The 21164-nt window shown below is 37.4% G+C and overlaps 1 protein-coding gene across 9 annotated transcripts in view; it reads right to left on the bottom strand.

Annotated features, from left to right (window-relative positions):
- The window catches only part of TANC2 (tetratricopeptide repeat, ankyrin repeat and coiled-coil containing 2), a 388431-nt gene that overhangs the window by 252175 nt on the left and 115092 nt on the right, over positions 1-21164 (bottom strand). For all 9 annotated transcript variants that reach the window (XM_046676045.1, XM_046676044.1, XM_046676048.1 and 6 more), the window contains one exon: positions 17835-17906. In XM_046676045.1, the coding sequence (XP_046532001.1) occupies positions 17835-17906 (72 nt within the window). The remainder of the gene's footprint in view (positions 1-17834; positions 17907-21164) is intronic.

The following is a 21164-nucleotide window of genomic DNA, read 5'->3' as shown; positions in this document are numbered from 1 at the left end:
AGCCCCTGCCCCTCTCCCAGCAGTTGTGGGTGGTGACCTCGACCTGATGTTTCAGGAAACCCAGCAGTGCTGGTCACCCAGCCCCCAGCCCCTCCCCCAGCAGCATGACTCTGACCCTGGTACTCCCAGGAGTGAGGGCTGTATCCAAAACGCAGATACTCCCAGCAGAGGTGGTGGTTGCATTGACCTGAGGTTTCAAAAAGTGCACTGGAGCCAGAGACAAGAGGGAGCAGGAGCAGCAGTGACCCTCATGTCTCAGTCCCTACCCTTCCCCCAGCAGTGGCAGAGGGTGCCAGTGACCTGAGGCTTCAGGAAACACAGCAGTACCTGTAACCCAGCCCTGAGTGGCAGTACCCCAAACACTGGCCCTACCAGCAACAGGGGCTGAATACAAGACCCTGGGCCCCTGGCAGTGGCAGCGACACCCATGAACCCAGCACCCCTAGGAGTGGTGCTGCCAGCAACCCCCGATACCTGGGAGCAGTAGCATAGGTGGTGCACATGGCAGCAGCACCCAAGCCTGTGGTGAGACTGAAGACAGCCAGTGGGGGAACACAACACCCAGGCGAAATACCAAGCTCGCAGCCTGGTGACCCCAGTGGCAACACCCACAACTGCAGCAACATCATAAGCAGCAAGGTACCAGCAACCTCAGAGGCTCAAGTAGCACAAGGTGGTCACTGATGATGCCTCTGGCAAAGGCATGTTTGAAAGGCACGAGTACAGGCTTTCAAATAAAACCAGAAGCAGTTCAGAATCAAAGTAACCAAAGCCTTACCCAAATAAAAGAAGTGTTTATGTACCACAAATGCACCAGCATAGGAACAACTCATCAAGCATCATGAAGAACTACAGTAACACAGCAGCACAGAAAGAAAATGACAACTCTCTAGAAACCAAACTTGAAGTCACAGAAGATTGCAATCTAACTGATAGAGAATTCAAAATAGACATTATGAAGAAACTCAATGAGTTATAAGAAAACTCAGAAAAAACCCAGCTCAATGTGCTCAGGAATAAAACTAATGCACAGGAATACTCATCAGAGATTGAAACTCTAAAAAAAAACCAAACAGAAATTCTGGAGTTGAAGAACACAATTAATGAGATGAAAAATAAAATAGAAAGCATTGGAAATAGAGCAGACCACAAGGAAGATGGTTAGCAAGCTCAAAGACAGAAATACAAAGTTTTGGGCAAGGCGATAAATAGACAAAATTAAAAAACTGCAACTCTGTATCAGAGGAAGTTAGTAAACACAAGATTATAACATAAAGGCTAAAGGGAAAGAAACCATCAAAAATAAACATAGCCACTTCAATTTGGTAGCAAATTCCCAATACAAAAAAGGATAATCTGTGACAACAGGAGGGGAAGAGGAAAAGGATGGATCCTGCATAAGCTAATGGACATAAGATGCTATTGGCAGAAAAAGGACTATCTCATCTATGAGATCTTTGATACAAACCTCATGGGACCCACAAAATAGAAAACCAGGGCAGAGTCAGAAAACATAAAAAGAAGAGGAAACTGAGAAACACATCACAAAAATCACCAAGTTGAAATGGCAGACAGAAATACAAGGAAAAAGAAACAATGGAAACATAGAACAACCAGAAAAGAAAAGACAAACTGGAAGTATTAAGCCCTCAAACATCAATAATCACTCTAAATGTAAACGGACTGAATTTACCAATCAAAAGACATAGAATCGCTAGATGGATTAAAAAACAAGACCAAACAATATGCTGCCTACAAGAGACACATTTCATCTCTAAAGACAAACAGGCTCAGGGGCTGGCCCCGTGGCCGAGTGGTTAAGTTCGCGCGCTCCGCTGCAGGCGGCCCAGTGTTTCGTTAGTTCAAATCCTGGGCGCGGACCTGGCACTGCTCATCAGACCACGCTGAGGCAGCGTCCCACATGCCACAACCAGAAGAACCCACAACGAAGAATACACAACTATGTACCGGGGGGCTTTGGGGAGAAAAAGGAAAAAATAAAATCTTTAAAATTGTACTTTAAAAAAAAAAAAAAAAAAGACAAACAGGCTCAGAGTGAAAGGACGGAAGATGATACTACAAGAAAATGGCAACCAAAAGACGGTGAGTGTGGTCATATTTATCTCACACAAAATAATTTCAAGACACAAAAGATAAATGACAAAGATGGACATTATATAATCATAAAAGGGACATTTCACCAAGAAGACTTAACACTTATTAATATATATGAACCTAACACAGGAGCACCAAAGTACATAAAGCAACTATTAACAGACATGAAGGGAGAAATCGACAGTGACACAATAAGAGTAGGGGACTTTAACATCCCACTTATATCAATGGAAAGATCATCCAGACAGAAAGTCAACAAGGAAACATTGGCCTTAAATGAAACACTAGGCCAGATGGACTTAATAGATATATAGAACATTCCATCCAAAAGCAACAGAATACATCTTCTTCCCAAGTGCACACAGAGCATTCTCAAAGATAGACCGTATATTAGGAAACAAAACAAGCCTCAATAAATTTAAGAAGAAGGATATCATATCAAGCATCTTTCCTAACCACAATGGCATGAAACTAGAAATCAACTACAAGAAGAAAGCTGGAAAAGTCACAAATATGTAGAGACTAAACAATATGCTACTGAACAACTACTGGATCAATGAAGAAATTACAAAATACCTGGATACAAATGAAGATGAAAACACAACATACCAAACTTAGGGGATGCAGTAAAAGTGGTACAAAGAGAGAAGTATATGATAACAGGCCTACCTCAAGAAACAAGAAAAATCTCAAAGAAACATTCTAACACTATACCTAAAAGAACTAGAAAAAGAAGAACGAAGCCCAAAGTCAGTAGAAAGAAGGACATAATAAAAATCAAAGAGGAAGTAAATGAAATAGAAACGAAAAAGACAATAGAAGGGGTCAATGAAAGTAAGAGCTACTTTGAAAAGACAAACAAGATTGACAAACCCTTAGCTAGACCCACTAAGAAAAAAGAGAGAAGGCTCAAATAAATAAAATCAGAAATGAGAGGAGAAATTACAATGGATAACACAGAAATATGAAGGATTATAAGACAATACTATGAAAAGCTATACACCAACAAATTAGATAACCTAGAAGAAACGGATAAATTCTTGGAATCATACAACCCCCAAAACTGAACTGAGAAACAGAGAATCTGAATAGACTAATCACAAGTAAAGAGACTGAAACAGTAATCAAAAACCTCCCAAAAAAACAAAAGTGCAAGACCAGATTGCTTCTCTCGTGAATTTTACCAAACATTCAAAGATGATTTAATACTTACCCTTCTCAAACTCTTCCAAGAAATTGAAAAGGATGGGATGCCTCCTAATTCATTTTACAAAGCCAACATTACCTTGATACCAAAATCACACAAGGACAACACAAAAAAGGAAACTTACAGGCCAATATTGCTGATAAACACAGATGCAAAAATTCTCAACAAAATATTAGCAAGTCGAATATAACAATACATTAAAAGGATCATACACCACAGTCAAGTGGGATTTATTCCAGGGACACAGGGATGGTTCAATATCCACAAATTAATCAATGTGATACACCACGTTAACAAAATGAAGACTAAAAATCACATAATCATCTCAATACATGCAGAGAAAGCATTTGACGAGATACAGCATCCATTTGTAACAAAAACTCTCAATGAAATGGTTATAGAAGGAAAGTACCTCAACATAATAAAGGCCATATATGACAAACCCACAGCCAATATCATCCTCAGCAGTGAAAAAGTGAAAGCTATTCCTCTAAGAACAGGAACAAGACAAGGATGCCCACTCTTGTCACTCTTATTTAACAGAGTATTGGAAGTCCTAGCCAGAGCAATTAGATAAGAAAAAGAAAGAAAATGTATCCAAATTGGAAAAGAAGAAGTAAAACTATCACTATTTGCAGATGACATGATTCTATACATAGAAAATCCTAAAGAACTCACAAAAAAAAATTAGAAATAATGAATACAGTAAAGTTGCAGGGTATGAAATCAACATACAAGAGTCTGTCACATTTGTATACATTAACAACAAACTAGCAAAAAGAGAAATCAAGAATACAATCCCAGAGTGACGTCAGCATCATGGCAAAGTGAACTTGCCCAGGATTCTCTCCCCTCCAACATACAACAAATACGGACATTCATACCCCAATAGAGGACATCCTAACACAACACAAAAATGTTGGAGAGACACACACAGCCATACGATGGAGGGTGGAGAGGCTGGAGCACCCCTTGGAAGAGGTGGAATGGGGTAAGAGAAAACTTCACTCCCTGCCCTAATATACTGTGATCCGTGACCAAAGGAGGCATCCAAGAGGAAAGGAACAGAGGGAACAAGGACTCCCAAGGGCCCGTGCAGCCTAGAGCAATGACCTCTACCAGAGTGGGAGCCTTCACGGGGGGTGACCTCATCAAGCCAACACCCCAGGAGAGCAGATAGTGAGAGCAGAGCGAGAAAGTCCCAAGAGCACACAAGAAAAGTGCCCATCCCCCTACCCACCTAGTGCGACTCCACTGCTGGGGATCTCAGTTGAAGGCAGAAGGCTCAGAATACATGGCCTATGACCCCCACCCAGTGGTGACAGGCGGTGACTGAAACCAAATAATCAGGATGTCTAAGACCAGAGCCACCCCTCTAGCAATATCAAATATTATATCAAATCTCCAGACCAGAGAGAAAATGACAAGTACCAGAATTCAGTCCTGAGGAAACAGAAATATACAATCTAAATGACAAAGAATTCAAAATAGCTATCAGAAAACTCAATGAGGTAAAAGAGAATGTAGAGAAACAATTCACTGAGTTCAGGAGCTACTTCACAAAAGAGATTGATACTATAAAGAAGAATCAATCAGAAATATTAGAAATGAAAGTCACAATGGAAGAGACAAAAAAAATACGGATTTCCTGAACACTTGAGTGGACATCATCACAGAGGAGTGTATCAGCTAATAGAAGATCGACATGTTGAAATGCTCCAGACAAAAGAGGAGAGACAACTGTGACTAAAAAGAAATGAAGAAAGTCTCTGAGAAATATCTGACTCAATGAGGAAATGCAACATAAGAATTACAGGTAATCCATGGGCCAGCCCCGTGGACGAGTGGTTAAGTTCGCACCCTCCACTTTGGCAGCCCAGGGTTTTGCCGGTTCAGATCCTGGGCGTGGACATGGCACCACTTGTTAGGCCATGCTGAGGCGGCGTCCCACATGCCACAACTAGAAGCACCCACAACTAAAGTATACAACTATGTACTGGGGGTATTTGGGGAGAAAAAACAAAACAAAACAAAAAGAATTATAGGTATTCAAGAAGGAGAAAAGGAGAATGGACCAGAAAGTGTGTTCAAAGAAATAACAGCAGAGAACTTCCCAAACGTAGGGAAAGAGATGGAAATCCCTGTGGAAGAGGCTTCCAGATCTCTTAGATATGTCAGTGTAAAAAGACCTCCTGCAAGCCATATATTAGTAAAACTGGCAAAAACGAACGACAAAGAAAGAATACTCAGGGCAGTAAGGCAGAAGAAAATAACCTACAAAGGAACCCCTATCAGGCTTTCAGCATATTTCTCTGCCAAGAATACTCTATCCAGCAAAAATATCCTTCAGATATGATGGAGAAATAAAAACTTTCCCAGACAAACAAAAGCTAAGGGAGTTTGCAGCCATGAGACACCACTTCCCCCCATACAAGAAACCCTCAAGAAGGCCCTCATACCCGAGAAAACTTAGGAGGGGAGGAGGAAATGGACTGAATCGTTTTAGACTAAGGAAATCAATGGATTATCTTATACACAAGATTCTGGATACAAACCTCATAGTAACCACTAAACAAAAAAGGAGAAGAGAGACATAAATAATAAACAAGGAGAAAACAAAGAAACACATCATTAAAACTACACACCTCAATGGGTAGACCAAACACAGGACAAGAAACAAAGGAAATGTGGGAGAACCAGAAAATGAGTGATAAAATGACAACATTAAGCCCTCACATATCAATGATCACCTTAAAAGTAAATGGACTGAATTCTCCAAAAAAAGACACAGAGTGGTGAGATAGATTAAAGAAGAAGACCAAAAATATGCTGCCTCCAGGAAACACATCTCAGCTCCAACGAGAAATACAGGCTCAGAGTGAAGGGATCAAAGACAATACTCCAAGCTAATGGCAAACAAAAGAAAGCAGGTGTCACAACACTTCTATCAGACAAAGTAGACCTCAAGATAAGACAGACAAAGGGAGACACAGAGGGGCAGTATATAATGATCAAAGGGACACTACATCAAGAAGAAATAACACTTACAAATATCTATGCACCCAACACAGGAGCACCAAAGTTCATAAAGGAACTATTAACAAACCTAAAAGAAGATATTAATAATAAAGAATAGAATCCCATTTACAAGTGCAACAAAAAGAACAAAATACCCACGAGTAAATTTAACCAAGAGGTGACAGACCTATCTATACACTGAAAACTATAAGACATACTATAAAAAAAAAACGAAGAAGGAATGATGTCACCGTCATGGCAGAGTGAGCTTGCCTGGGACTCTCTCCCCTCCAACACACAACAAAAAGGAATAACCATATTCCAACAGAAAATATCCTAATAGCACAGGAATCCGCGGAGAGTCACAGCAGCCACATGATAGAGGGTGGAGAGGATGGCGTCCCCCTCAGAGGAGCTGGAATGGGGTAAGAGAGGACTTCGCCTCCTCCCCTAAAGACTGGGATCACTGCTGCAGGAGGCTCTGTGAGGGAAGGAGTGGGGGAGGGGTCACGTGGCCACAGGATCACACAGGACTCCCTAGCGGCCTTGCAGCCTAGAGGGAAGCCCTCTAACGGGGCAAAAGCTTTCCTGTGGGTTGACCTCATCAAGTCAAGACCCCAGGAAACCAGATAGTGAGAGCCCATCAGGAAACTGGGGACTGTGCACTAGAGAAAACCACCCCCCGCCACCTGCACTGGGCCACGCCATCTTGGCTGAAGGTGGAGGGCTCAGAATACGTGGCTCTAGACCCCCACCCGGTGGCGATAGGCTGTAGCTGCAACCGAATAATATCACAATGGGAAAACCCCATAGTTCCAGCATCAGGCAATTCATCAAAACTCCAGACCAGAGGGAAAACAATAAATACCCAGAGTTATGTCCTTAGGACTCAGAAATAAGCAAACTAAATGACAAGGAATTCAGAATAGCTATTGCCAAAAAACTCAATGAGGTAAAAGAGAATATAGAGAAACAATTCAACGAGTTCAAGAGCTACTTCACAAAAGAGATGGAAACTATAAAGAAGAATCAATCAGAAATACTAGAGATGAAAGACACCATGGAACAGATAAAACAAAATACGGATTCCCTGAATGCTCGTGTGGACACCATAAAGGAGTGAATCAGCATAATCGAAGATAGACATGTTGAAATGCTCCAGACAGAGGAGGAGAGAGAACTGAGACTAAAAAGAAATGAAGAAAAGTCTCCAAGAAATATCCAACTCAATGAGGAAATGCAACATAAGAATTATAGGTATCCAAGAAGGTGAAGAGAAGGAGAATGGAGCAGAAAGTGTGTTCAAAGCAATAAAAGCAGAGAACTTGCCAAATCTAGGGAATGAGAGGGAAATGTGTGTGGAGGAAGCTTTCAGATCTCCTAGATTTGTCAATGTAAAAAGACCTACTGCAAGGCATATAGTAATAAAACCGGCAAAAATGAATGACAAAGAAAGAATACTCAGAGCAGCAAGGCAGAAGAAAATAACCTACAAAGGAAGCCCTATCAGGCTTTCAGCAGATTTCTCTGCAGAAACCTTACAAGCTAGGAGAGAATGGAATGACATATTCAAATCTTTGAAAGACAAAAATTTTCAGAATACTCTATCCAGCAAAAATATCCTTCAGATATGAGGGAGAAATTAAACCTTTCCCAAACAAAAGCCAAGGGAGTTCATAACCACAAGACACCCCCCCCCCCCAAGAAATCCTCAAGAAAGCTCTCATACCTGAAAAAAGAAAAAAAGGGAGAAAGAGGTCACAAAACACAGAGTAAAGAGACAGATAGACTCAGAATAGGATAGCAAATATTTAACTGTAACCTTAGTATAAATGGAAGGAAAACACCAAAAAGAAAGACAATCTTGTCACTTTAACCACAAACTCACAAGTTGGTATAAAATATAGAATAATAACTTAGAAGGGGAGGAGGAAAGGGACTGAATCAGTTTAGACTAAGGAAATAAGAGGCCATCAGAAAATGGACGATGTTATGGACGAGATTCTGAATACAAACTTCAGGGTAGCCACTAAACTAAAAAGCAGAACAGAGACACAAAACATAAATAAGGAAAAAACTAAGAAACACAGCATAAGAAACTGCAAAGTCAATGGGTAGACCAAAACACACAGGATGAGAAACAAAGGAAATGGAGGAAAACCGGAAAACAAATGACAGAATGACAGCATTAAGACCTCATACATCACTAATCACCCTCAATGTAAATGGATTGAACTCTGCAATAAAAATACACAGAGTGGCAAGATAGATTAAAGAATAAGATCCAACAATTTGTTGCCTCCAGGAAACACATCTCAGCTCCAAAGATAAATACAGGCTCAGAGAGAAGGAGTAGAAGACGATACTCCAAGCTAACGGCAAACAAAAGAAAGCAGGTGTCACAATACTTATATCAGACAAAGTATATTTCAAGATAAGGCAGGTAAAGAAAGACAAAGAGGGGCAATATATAATGATCAAAGGGAGACTACATCAAGAAGAAAGAACGCTTATAAATATCTATGCACCTAGCACAGGAGCACCAAAGTTCATAAGGCAACTATCAACAAACCTAAATGAAGATATCAAAAATAACACAATAATAGTAGGGGACCTCAACACCCCACTCACATCATGGGGCAGATCATCCAGAGAGAAAAGCAACAAGGAAACAGTGGAGTTAAATGAAAAGCTAAAACAGTTGGACTTAATAGACATATACAGAACACTCCATCCAAAAAAAGCAGAATACACATTCTTCTCAAGCACGCATGGAACATTCTCAAGGACAGACCATATGTTGGGAAACACGGCAAGCCTCTATAAATTAAAAAAAATTGAAATAACAACGAGTATCTTTTCCGATCATAATGCTATAAAGCTAGAAATTAATTACAAGAAAAAAGCTGAGAAAGGGACAAAGACGTGGAGACTAAACAATATGCTATTGAACAACAATGGATCATTGAAGAAATCAAAGAAGAAATAAAAAAATACCTGGAGACAAACGAAAATGATAACATGCCATACCAATTCATATGGGATACAGCAAACGCTGTATTAAGAGGGAAATTCATCGCAATACAGGCACACTTAAACAAGAAAAATCCCAAATAAGCAATCTTAAATAACATTTAACTGAATTAGAAAAAGAACATAGAAAGCCCAAAGTCAGCAGGTGGAGAAATAATAATAAAAATCAGAGCAGAAACAAATGCTATTGAAACAAAAAAAAGGCAGTAGAAAGGATCAATGAAACAAAGAGCTAGTTCTTTGAGAAGATAAATAAAATTGACAAAGCCCTAGCCAAATTTACAAAGAAAAAAAGAGAGAAGGCTCAAATAAATAAAATCAGAAATGGAAGAGGAGAAATATCAACAGACTCCAAAGAAATACAACAGATTATAAGAGAATACTATGAAAAACTATATGCCAACAAAATGGATAACCTAGAGGAAACAGATAAATTCTTTGACTCTTACAACCTCCCAAAGCTAAGTCAAGAAGAAACAATCTGAACAGACCAATCACAAGGAAAGAGATTGAAACAGCAATCAAAAGCATCCCAAAGAATAAAACCCCAGGACCAGATGGCTTTCCTGGGGAATTCTACTAAACTTCCAGAGAGGATTTAATACCTATTCTTTTCAAGCTATTCCAAAAAATTAGGGAGGATGGAACACTTCCTAACACATTCTACGAGGCCAACATCACTCTGATACCAAAGCCTGACAAGGACAGCACAAAAAAGGAGAACTACAGGCCAATATCGCTGATGAACATAGATGCAAAAATTCTCAACAAAATTTTGGCAACCTGAATTCAGCAATACATCAAAAGGATCATACATCACGATCAAGTGGGATTCATAGCAGGGACACAGGGATGGCTCAACATCTGCAAATCAATCAACATGATAGATCACATCAACAAATTGAGGAATAAAAACCACATGATCATCTTAACAGATGCAGAGAAAGCATTTGAAAAGATCCAACAGCCATTTATGATAAAAACTCTTAACAGAATGGGGATAGAAGGAAATTACCTCAACATAATAAAGGCCATATATGACAAACCCACAGCCAACATCATACTCAATGGGCAAAAACTGAGCACCATCCCCCTGAGAACAGGAACGAGACAAGGATGCCCTCTATCACCACTCTTATTCAACACAGTACTGGAGGTTTTGGCCAGAGCAATTAGACAAGAAAAAGAAATAAAAGGAGTCCAAATAGGGAGTGAAGAAGTGAAACTCTCACTGTTTGCAGACGACATGATCTTATATATAGAAAACTCCAAAGAATCCACTGGGAAACTATTAGAAATAATCAACAACTACAGCAAAGTTGCAGGGTATAAAATCAACTTAAATAAATCCGTAGCATTTCTATACTCTAATAACAAACTAACAGAAAAACAACTCAAGAATACAATACCATTCACAATCTCAACAAAAGAATAAAATACCACAGGGTGAATTTAACTAAGGAAGTGAAAGACCTATACAATGAAAACTACAAGACTTTCCTGAAAGAAACTGATGATGACATAAAGAGATGGAAAGACATTCCATGTACATGGATTGGAAGAATAAACATAGTTAAAATGTCCGTTCTACCTAAAGCAATCTACAGATTCAGTGCAATCTGAATCAGAATCCCAATGACATTCTTTACAGAAATAGAACAAAGAATCCTAAAATTCACATGGGGCAAAAGACCCCGAATTGCTAAAGCAATCCTGAGAAAAAAGACCAAAGCTAGAGGCATCACAATCCCTGACTTTAAAACATACTACCAAAGCTACGGTAATCAAAACAGCATGCTACTGGTACAAAAACAAGTGTACAGATCAATGGAACAGAATTGAAAGCCCAGAAATAAAACCACACATCTATAGACAGCTAATCTTCGACAAAGGAGCTAAGGGCATACAATGGAGAAAAGAAAGTCTCTTCAACAAATGGTGCTGGGAAAACTGGACAGTCACATGTAAAAGAATGAAAATTGACCATTCTTTTTCACCATTCACAGAAATACACTCAAAATGGATCAAAGACCTGAAACCATAAAGCTTCTAGAAGAAAATATAGGCAGGACACTCTTTGACATCAGTACTCAAAGGACCTTTTCGGACACCATGTCTTCTCAGACAAGGGAAACAGTAGAAAGAATAAACAAACGGGACTTCATAAGACTAAACAGCTTCTTCAAGGCAAGGGAAAACAGGATTGAAACAAAAAAACAACTCACCAATTGGGAAAAAATATTTGCAAGTCATATATCCGACAAAGGGTTAATCTCCATGATATATAAAGAACTCACACAACTCAACAACAAAAATCCAAACAACCCGATAAAAAAATGGGCAGGGGGTCTGGCCCCATGGCTGAGTGGTTAAGTTCACACACTCCGCTGCAGGCGGCCCAGTGTTTCGTTGGTTCGAATCCTGGGCGCGAACATGGCACTGCTCATCAAACCATGCTGAGGCAGCGTCCCACATGCCACAACTAGAAGGACCCACAATGAAGAATATACAACTATGTACCAGGGGGCTTTGGGGAGAAAAAGGAAGAAATAAAACCTTAAAAAAAAAAAATTGGCAGGGGACATGAACAGACATTTCTCCAAAGAAGATATACAGATGGCCAATAGGCACATGAAAAGATGCTCATCACTGATCATCAGGAAAATGCAAATCAAAACTACACTATCACCTTACACTCATTAGAATGGCAAAAATAACTAAAACAAAAAGTAACAAATGTTGGAGAGGTTGTGGAGAAAAAGGAACCCTCATACACTGCTGGTGGGAATGCAAACTGGTGCAGCCACTATGGAAAACAGTATGGAGATTTCTCAAAAAATTAAAAATAGAAATACCACATGACCCAGCCATCCCACTACTGGGTATCTATCCAAAGAACTTGAAATCAGCAATTCCAAAAGTCCCTGCACCCCTATGTACACTGCAATATTATTTACAATAGCCAAGACATGGAAGCAACCTAAGTGCCCAACAACTGATGATTTGATAAAGAAGATATGGTGTGTATATATATATATATATATATATATATATATATATATATACACACACACAACGGAATACTACTCAGCCATAAAATAGACAAAATCACCCCATTTGCAACAACATTGATGGACCTAGAGGGTATTATGTTAAGTGAAATAAGCCAGACAGAGAAAGACAATCTCTGTATGACTCCACTCATAGGTGGAAGTTAAACATGTAGACAAAGAGAACAGATTAGTGGCTACCAGGGGAAACAGGGGGTGGGAGGTGGGCACAAAGAGTGAAGTGGTGTGCTTACAACACAACTGACAAACAATAACATACAACTGAAATTTCACAAGGTTGTAAACTATCATAATCTAAATAAAAAGTTAAAAAAAAAAACTGAAGACAACATAAAGAAATAAAAAGATATTCTGTGCTCACAGATTGGCAGAATTAACATAGTTAAAATGTCCATATTATCTAAAGCAATCTACAGATTCAATGCAATCCCAATCAGAATCCCAATGATATTTTTCATGGAAATAGAACAAAGAATCCTAAAATTTATATGGAAGGACAAAAGACCCTGAATAGCCAAAGCAATCCTAAGAGAAAAGAACAAAGCTGGAGGTATCACACTCCCTGATTTCAAAACACACTACAAAGCAATAGTAATCAAAACAGCATGTTGCTGTCACAAAAACAGACACATAGATCAATGGAACAGAAATGAGAGCCCAGAAATAAAACCACATGTCTATGAATAACTAATTTTCGACACAGGAGCCAAGGATATACAACGGAGAAAGGAAAGTCTCATCAACAAATGGAGCTGGGAAAACTGGACAGCCAAATGCAAAAGAATGAAAGTACACCATTATCTTACACCATACACAAAAATTAACTCAAAAGGGATTAAAGACTTGCATGTTAAGACCTGAAATCATAAAACTCCTAGAGGAAAACACAGGCAGTATACTCTTTGACATCGGTCTTAGCAATACCTTTTTGAATCTCATGAAGAAAAAATAAACAAATGAGACTACATCAAACTAAAAAGCCTCTGCACAGCAAAGAAAAGATGACCCACCAACGCGGAGAAAATATTTACAAATCATTACAAATAGTACAAATCATTTGGGTAATATCCAAAATATACAAAGAACTCATATAATCCAAGAAAAAAATGAACCCAATCAAAAAATGGGCAGAGGATATGAACAGATATTTTTCCAAAGAAGATATATAGATGGCCAACACACAGATGAAAAGACGTTCAACATCACTAATTACTAGGGAAATGCAAATCAAAACTACAGTGAGGTAACAGCTCACATCCATCAGAATGACTACTATGAAAAAGACAAGAAATAGCAAGTGTTAAGAAGATATAGAGAAAAAAGAATCCTCATACACTGCTAGTGGGAATGTAAATTGATGTAGACATTATGTAAAACAGTATGAAGATGTCTCAAAAAATTAAAAATAGAAACACCATAGGATCCAACTATTCCACTTCTGGGTATTTATCTAAAGCACGTGAAAACAGTAATTTGAAAAGATACATGCATCCCTATGTTTACTGCATCATTATTCACAATAGCCAAGACTTAGAAGCAATGTAATTGCCTATCAATGGATAAATGGATGAAGAAGATGTGGTATATACATACAAATGGAATACTACTCAACCATAGAAAAAGATGAAATAGTGCCATTTGGGACAAGCTGGATGGACCTTGAGGGTATTACACTAAGCAAAATAAGTCACATGACTTCACTCATATGTGGAAGATAAACAAATACGTAGATACGGAGAACAGATTGATGGTTATAAGAGGGGAAGAAGGTGGGGGAAGGGTGAAGGGGATAAAGGGGCACGTGTGGATGGTGATGGATAGAAACTGGACTTTTGGTGATGAAGATAATGAAATCTACACAGAAGTCAAAATATAATGATGTACACCTGAAATTTATATAATGTTGTAAACCAATGTGATGTCAATTTAAAAAAAAAAAGATTAGTATATAGCCTAGGTGTGTAGTAGGCTATAACAGATAGGTTTGTGTAAGTGCACTCTATGATGTGCACACAACAATATCACCTGACGCAATTCTTAGAACATATATCCCTGTCATTAAGTGACACCTGAATGTACTGAAATTCCTGAACCAGTCCTGTAAGTTTCTTAACACTCCTCACTTCTTTTCTATAATCTTTTTGATTATACTTTGCTCAACTTTTTGCTTTTTTTTGCTCCTTTTGCTCAACTTTTTCAGAGATTTTTTTTTCAACATTAATTTTCTAATACTTCTACAAGGCTTCTGATTTCTGCTATCAGAATTTTAACATCTAAGAGCCTCTTTTAAAAATCAGAATATTACCCTTTTATAGTATCTCGTTCTTGTTTCAAGACTATATTATTTTCTCTTATTTCCCTGAGGATCTTAATAATGGTTCTATTAAATTTTTCCTGTGCGAAATTTGTTTTCTCCAAGTTGCTTTATTCTGTTTTATACTCTATCTTTCACACATTAGAGGGTTTCCTAAAATATCTGGTAATCCTTGGTTAGCTGCTCATGTTTCAGAGAAAAGGACCATAAGGCTGATTGAAAGCTTTGACACATAGAGTGATCTAGCTGGGCTGTTTATTTAAGGAATCTCTGATGACTACATTGTGTATGGTCAGAAAAGACTCTTCCAACCTCCAGCCTGGAATGTGAAGGCCTAACTGCCAGCATCCTGGTAGCCCACAAGATAAAGACAGCTGGCGTCCAATTCCCCTATTTTCAGTATAGGACTCCTGCCCTCAACTACACCTGGCGTCTCCCAGTTTATAGAGTCTCTATTTTTCCCCTCTCCACAGAATAAATTTCGGGACTTTGCCAAGGTTAGGGATCGGGAGTGAGGAACTTGCCCAACTGACTGGTTAGTTAATTTTGAGGAGGAGGTCCCAGAAACCAAGTGCCTCTTCAACTGCCTTTCAACCAATCCTCCTTTCAACCCCACTTTGCCATGCTGACACTCTTGAGTTTTTTGAGGCATCTGGAGGGTAAGTCAGGTTGTTTTCTTGATTTTCTCTGCTACTGAGTTTAGAGTTCAGTTTTCAATTATTCATCTAGTTTCCAGTTTCTAAAACTGTGCTCACATTGGCTCTTCTCCAATCCCCCTTTACTGATCTTTTAGTGGGTTTCCGGAAGGAGCAAAAGTCAAAGTGTGTGTTCATTCCATCTCTTTACTCCTGCTAATATGGATTCTCAGTCATTTCAACTCATTATAGATACCTTTGTATTTTTTCTTTCTTTTGAATAAAGTGATATTATAAACAAAATCTCCAAGAAGGTAAGAAACATGCTTTTACTATCAGTTAACTCTGATAACGATACAATTTCTGGTGACTTCTATTGAGATCAGGTAGTCATGCCCAAGATCATGGAAAGCACTGGTTTTGTTGTTATTAAGTTCAGTTTTTGTTATTAAAATCCGATTACACACATTGATTTGAAAAATATTTTAACTGACACAGCTCAGAGGGCATAAGATAAATTAATAATCTCCCACATCTATATCTGTGACATTTAATAAAAATTAAGACATTTAATAAAAATTAGTATAATTTCTTTCTATTAATTTGTACTAATTTCCTTTCTAGAGTTTTACATACATGAGTTCATTTTCTTTTTTTCTCGCCCAGGTTTATTGACATATAACATTCTGTAAGTTTAATTATGTTGTACAACACATGTACAATGTGTCGATTTGATATACTTATATATTACAATTCATTTTCTTTCTTAATTTCTTTTTTATATCAAAATATATCTAAAGGGGAAAAAAGTGAAAAATCAAATTCTTGACACATTTATAATACATGCATATCATTTAAGAACAATTAAGTACTAGTATAAGTTAAAATTTCCAAATCTGCCTGTATACATTATTCCTCTTTTTATTCTGCAACAAATAATTTTATAAAAATAGTACAACTCTAACATTTGGAAAAAGCAAAGTTGAAGAAAAAAGGGAACAATTATGGAGTAAATGAACCAGGAGCTTTTACAGGATTAAAATACAGCACATATGTAAATCTAAGCATTATTTTATTTTTAAGTAAAGATTCTCTAAAAACCAAACTCAGCAATGACTGCCTGAAATTTTGTAATATATTTAACAGTTCAGGTTCTCCATTCTCATTCTCTCTGAGATCACTTCATTCATTCAACAATATGTATTCAGTAATTACTATATACTGGGTATTTGTTCTTGGCACTGGGGATACAGCAATGACTAAAACAGATAAAAATCTCTGCAATCATGGAACATTCATACTAGTTTGGACAGAGAAAAGAAAATAAATAAAAAGATGATAAGTACAATGAAGAAAAAGGAATGTGGAGGGGCTAGTCAGGCAATTTTAAACAAGTTAGTTAGGAAACACCTATGTGAAGATTTCACTGATACAGAATATTTTTACTCAGTTTGGAAGTTGTCACTTCAAAAAACCAGTAAAGGGGTGGGCCCGTTGCACGCTCTGCTGAGGCGGCCCAGGGTTTCACCGGTTCGGATCCTGGGTGCAGACATGGCACCGCTCATCAGGCCATGCTGAGGCAGCATCCCACATGCCACAACTAGAAGGACCCATAACTAAAAATATGCAATTATGTACCGGGGGACTTTGGGAAGAAAAAGGAAAAATATAAAAAAATCTTAACCAAAAAAAACAGTAAAAAGCCTATGATAAGTTTTAAACAGAAAAGGAAAATAAGAAGACTCTAGTTTAACACAGCAATTACAAACAAAAACCATTTGTTCTGACAGAGCTAAGGCAACAAATATTGCACCGATAAAATTTTCAAAAGCCAGTGTGATAATACTCCAACAAATGTTACTGCTAAAAATTTACTTTTGGTTATATTCCACAAGTGACATCCAGCCATATACCACAATGCTCCAAAATTACTTAAAGGCTTAATATCTTTTTAAAATGACATGAGACCATTTTTCATTTTCTTTTATCTTGAATAAATGATATCATATAGAAATTTTATTTTATCTTTTTTGGTTTTCTTTGTTTTTTTGGTGAGGAAGATTCACTCTGAGCTAACATCTGTTGCCAATCTTCCTTTTTTTTTTGCTTGAGGAAGATTAGCCCTGAGCTAACATTGGTGCCAATCTTCCTCTACTTTGTATATGGGATGCCTCCACAGCACAGGTGACGAGTGAAGTAGGTCTATGCCTGGGATCCCAAACTGCGAACCCGGGCTGCCAAAGTGGAGCATGTGGAACTTTAACCAGCCGGCCACAGGGCCAGCCCCAGACCTTTTAGACTGTAACATTTAAAGCCCTAAATGAGAAATTAGAATATATAAACTAGACCCAGCAGAAACTCTAGTCTTTAGATTAAGTACTAGAAAGGAATGGCTGACACCTTTTCTTTTAAATTTAATAATAAATTTAATGAAAATTTACCTTGCCCAGAGCGGCTCTGGCGAGAGTCTACACTCGACTGTCTTCGATCCGGTGGCTCCTCGCTCCCTCCATCTGCATAAAATCAGAAAGAGCATAAGCAAATAGACAATGAAACTGATGTAATGTCTTCTCTGGTGCCATCTACATCTTAAAACTACTAAATCTATCATTTGTTTTTGTTTCTTATAATCTCAATCATTAAAATATTTGAGGATTTTTCCTACATAAACCAAAGTTCTTACCCTTATTTTGTGGAGTTGTTTTATACTCCCCTCTGAAGATCTAAAGAAAGTGAAAGTGTTCTTTCCCTACCCGCATATACACTCTCTTCTGCCTCATTATTCACAGAATTCCAGTTTAGAAGCCTTGATTCAAAGCAATGTCTAAATTAATTACAGCCACTTTTTTATCTAAGGTACATCAAATAATCCCTGGGGCTGTATGTTTTATCATAATAAAAATCATATTTACATATTTTTGAGATATAAGGAAATTATATAATAGAGGAAAGAAGAATGTAAATCAGAATCAGAAAAACTCAGAGATGAGGAGACAGAAACCAAGAAAAAATTAGAAATAAAAATAATTTCAGTAATAAAGATTAAGAAGTGCAAGCACAAAAAACCATAACACAAGATCTTAAAAGAAATAGAAGGTAAAAAGGAAATTTGTTAAAGAATTAAGCAATTCATCCTATATTTCCTACATAAACTACTAGTAGCCAAAGAGTATGTAAGAGAGATCTCCTTATAAAATTATTCCAGATAATAAATGAGAAACAAAAGATAGAATATCACCATTTTACAACTTGCAATGAATTAATAGCTCTACAGGTACCAGCATCTATGGCTAATAACATCGAAAAAGAGTAAAAACCAAACATAATATGCCCTTTCATGAAAGGAACACAACAACCACAGTTTTGCCAAAGCAGTCAAACTTGAGTCTGGGCAAACCTCTGAATCTACTTGTTTTCAGGGAAATCAAAGGACTGAAGAAAATGTTAAAGTGTTCCCAAGCATACAATCAATGAAATTCAGACTGTGAGAAATTCTAAAGGTCAAACAATGCAGGTCTTTCAACAGATAAAGAAAAAAAGGTATTATGAAGAGTTAAACTATCATGGAATAAAGATTCACTTTATCAAAATAGAAAACTATACCCAAGGGCCAGCCAGGTGGCATAGTGATTAAGTTCACGTGCTCTGATCAGTGGCCCAGGGTTTGCAGGTTCAGATCCAGGGCATGGACCTACAAGCCGCTCATCAAGCCATGATGTGGCAGCATCCCACAGACAAAACAGAGGAAGACTGGCACAGATATTAGCTCAGTGACAATCTCCCCCAAGCAAAAAGAGGAAGATTGGCAACAGATGTTAGCTCAGGGACAATCTTTCTCACCAAAAAAAAAAAAAAAAAAAAAAAGAAAGACAGAAAACTATACCCAGAAATCTATGGCATCTTATGTCAGGTAATAGGATGTGTAAATATAGTTCTAGTCTATTTTCCTTCTTAGTGATCACTTAATTTTGTCATGCAAGTATCCTTCTTCTCCTTTACTTGGGAATCAGTTACAATGAGCAACACTCATATTCAGCTATGTCTTAAATTTTCATTTTTCTGATTTTTCTATATGGATAAAATTAAATATATGCATCACATTCTCTGTTTTAACATCAAAACATATCCTTGAAGTATGAGAAGTAATATGAATAAAACGTAAACATCTCCCCTCACCAGCACTGTCTTCCTAAACAATAATAGGAGAAAAATAACCAAAAATAAACTTCAAATAGTATTAAATTTGCAGCATCTGCAGTGTAAGGGTAGCAATAAAACAACTCACAGGAAAAATGTAGGCAAGAAATGGTTTAAGAAATAGTTTTCAGTCAGCAAGCCAATGACAAGACAAAAAGTCACCAATTTTGACACCAGCATAATCTAAAATGTCTTAACTGCCTGAATTTTACAAATTAAAACAGAAATACATTGCAGTAAACTTCAACAATTCACTCCTCTAACACTGAAGCCTTAACCATATCTTACCCCAGTGGAGACTAATCATAAAAGTTGAGATTACTTCTCAGGTAAAGGTAAATAGTTAAAGATTGTTTTTGAAATAATAAACTCACCACTGCCCCAAGATGGTGTATAAAAAACTTTCAAACTCTTTAAAAGTGTTTGTTACGGTATGCTTATGGAACCAATGAAACTATTATCCAAAATAGCAAGACTGCAATGATACACAGTACTTGAATGTTTTTGCTTTGCTTAACACACAATTTCTTCAGTACAGATAAGACCTCCCACACATAATACTTACATCTACATTTATGGACAAAACAGAAGACCTTCAGTCAAGTTATTTGCATAATACTGATTACCTCACCCTGTAGTGTAGAAGGTAGGACAGGGCCGTGTCTGTGAAGTTAGAATTTACTCACCTAACTTGAGTTAAAGACTTACTTCAAATATACTATGAACTTTTCAGAGGAGAACCCACCAATGTAACAGGTACAGAAATAAAAAAGAAAAGACCTAGCCCTCCAATTCAAGTGCTAGCTTTTAAAATCAGAGCTTAGATTTCCTGGATTTGAAATAATCATCAGAGAACATTTGTTTTTTATCAGCATAATGAGTTAAACCCAGCAAGTAATATAAAACAAATTACCTTAAATAATGAGAAACATTGTTAATAGATTTCCTATTCCCATTACTTCAAAGTTGAAAATGTCATAAGGAGAATTTACCTCAGAGGGTAGACAGTTTTCAACTCAGGTGTATTAAAGCACTAAACTAGTCCTAGTAAAGAAATACCAACTATCTCTGTAGGGATATTCAGTATTCAGTGATTTCCTATGAAGGGATTTAAGTTAGAGAAAGTCTAATAAAAAAGCGTGTGAACAATTTCAAGAAAAATATTTTCTTTCCTGCAAGAAGAGGATACTTTAAATGATTATTCTTCTCAATCCAGGATCAAAATGTTACAGTTGAAAGATAAACAAGTGATTTTGAATTTGGTACTCAAGCTCATCTTTAGTGTTCTCAGCCAAATAATGTGCTAGAATAAATATTAGATTAGATTTTATGAATTATAATTTTGAAATTGGTTATCTTTAATTCTCCTTTAGAAACTTAAATATATGACCCTAAAAGAAGAGGTGGATGGTATTAAAACTGGATGGAATACAATACATATAGATTACAATCTTACTATTCAGGTATGATCTCTGGTCCCTTTTACTATCCAGCTATGAATCTGCAAGAATTGTATACACTTAATGCCAACAGGGGAAGACATGAATTGGAGGGCACGAGTGAAATTTAAAGGA

Source organism: Equus quagga, chromosome 11 (assembly GCF_021613505.1).
Source record: "Equus quagga isolate Etosha38 chromosome 11, UCLA_HA_Equagga_1.0, whole genome shotgun sequence".
Taxonomy (NCBI): Eukaryota; Metazoa; Chordata; class Mammalia; order Perissodactyla; family Equidae; genus Equus; species Equus quagga.
This window is presented reverse-complemented; position numbering and strand designations above follow the sequence as displayed.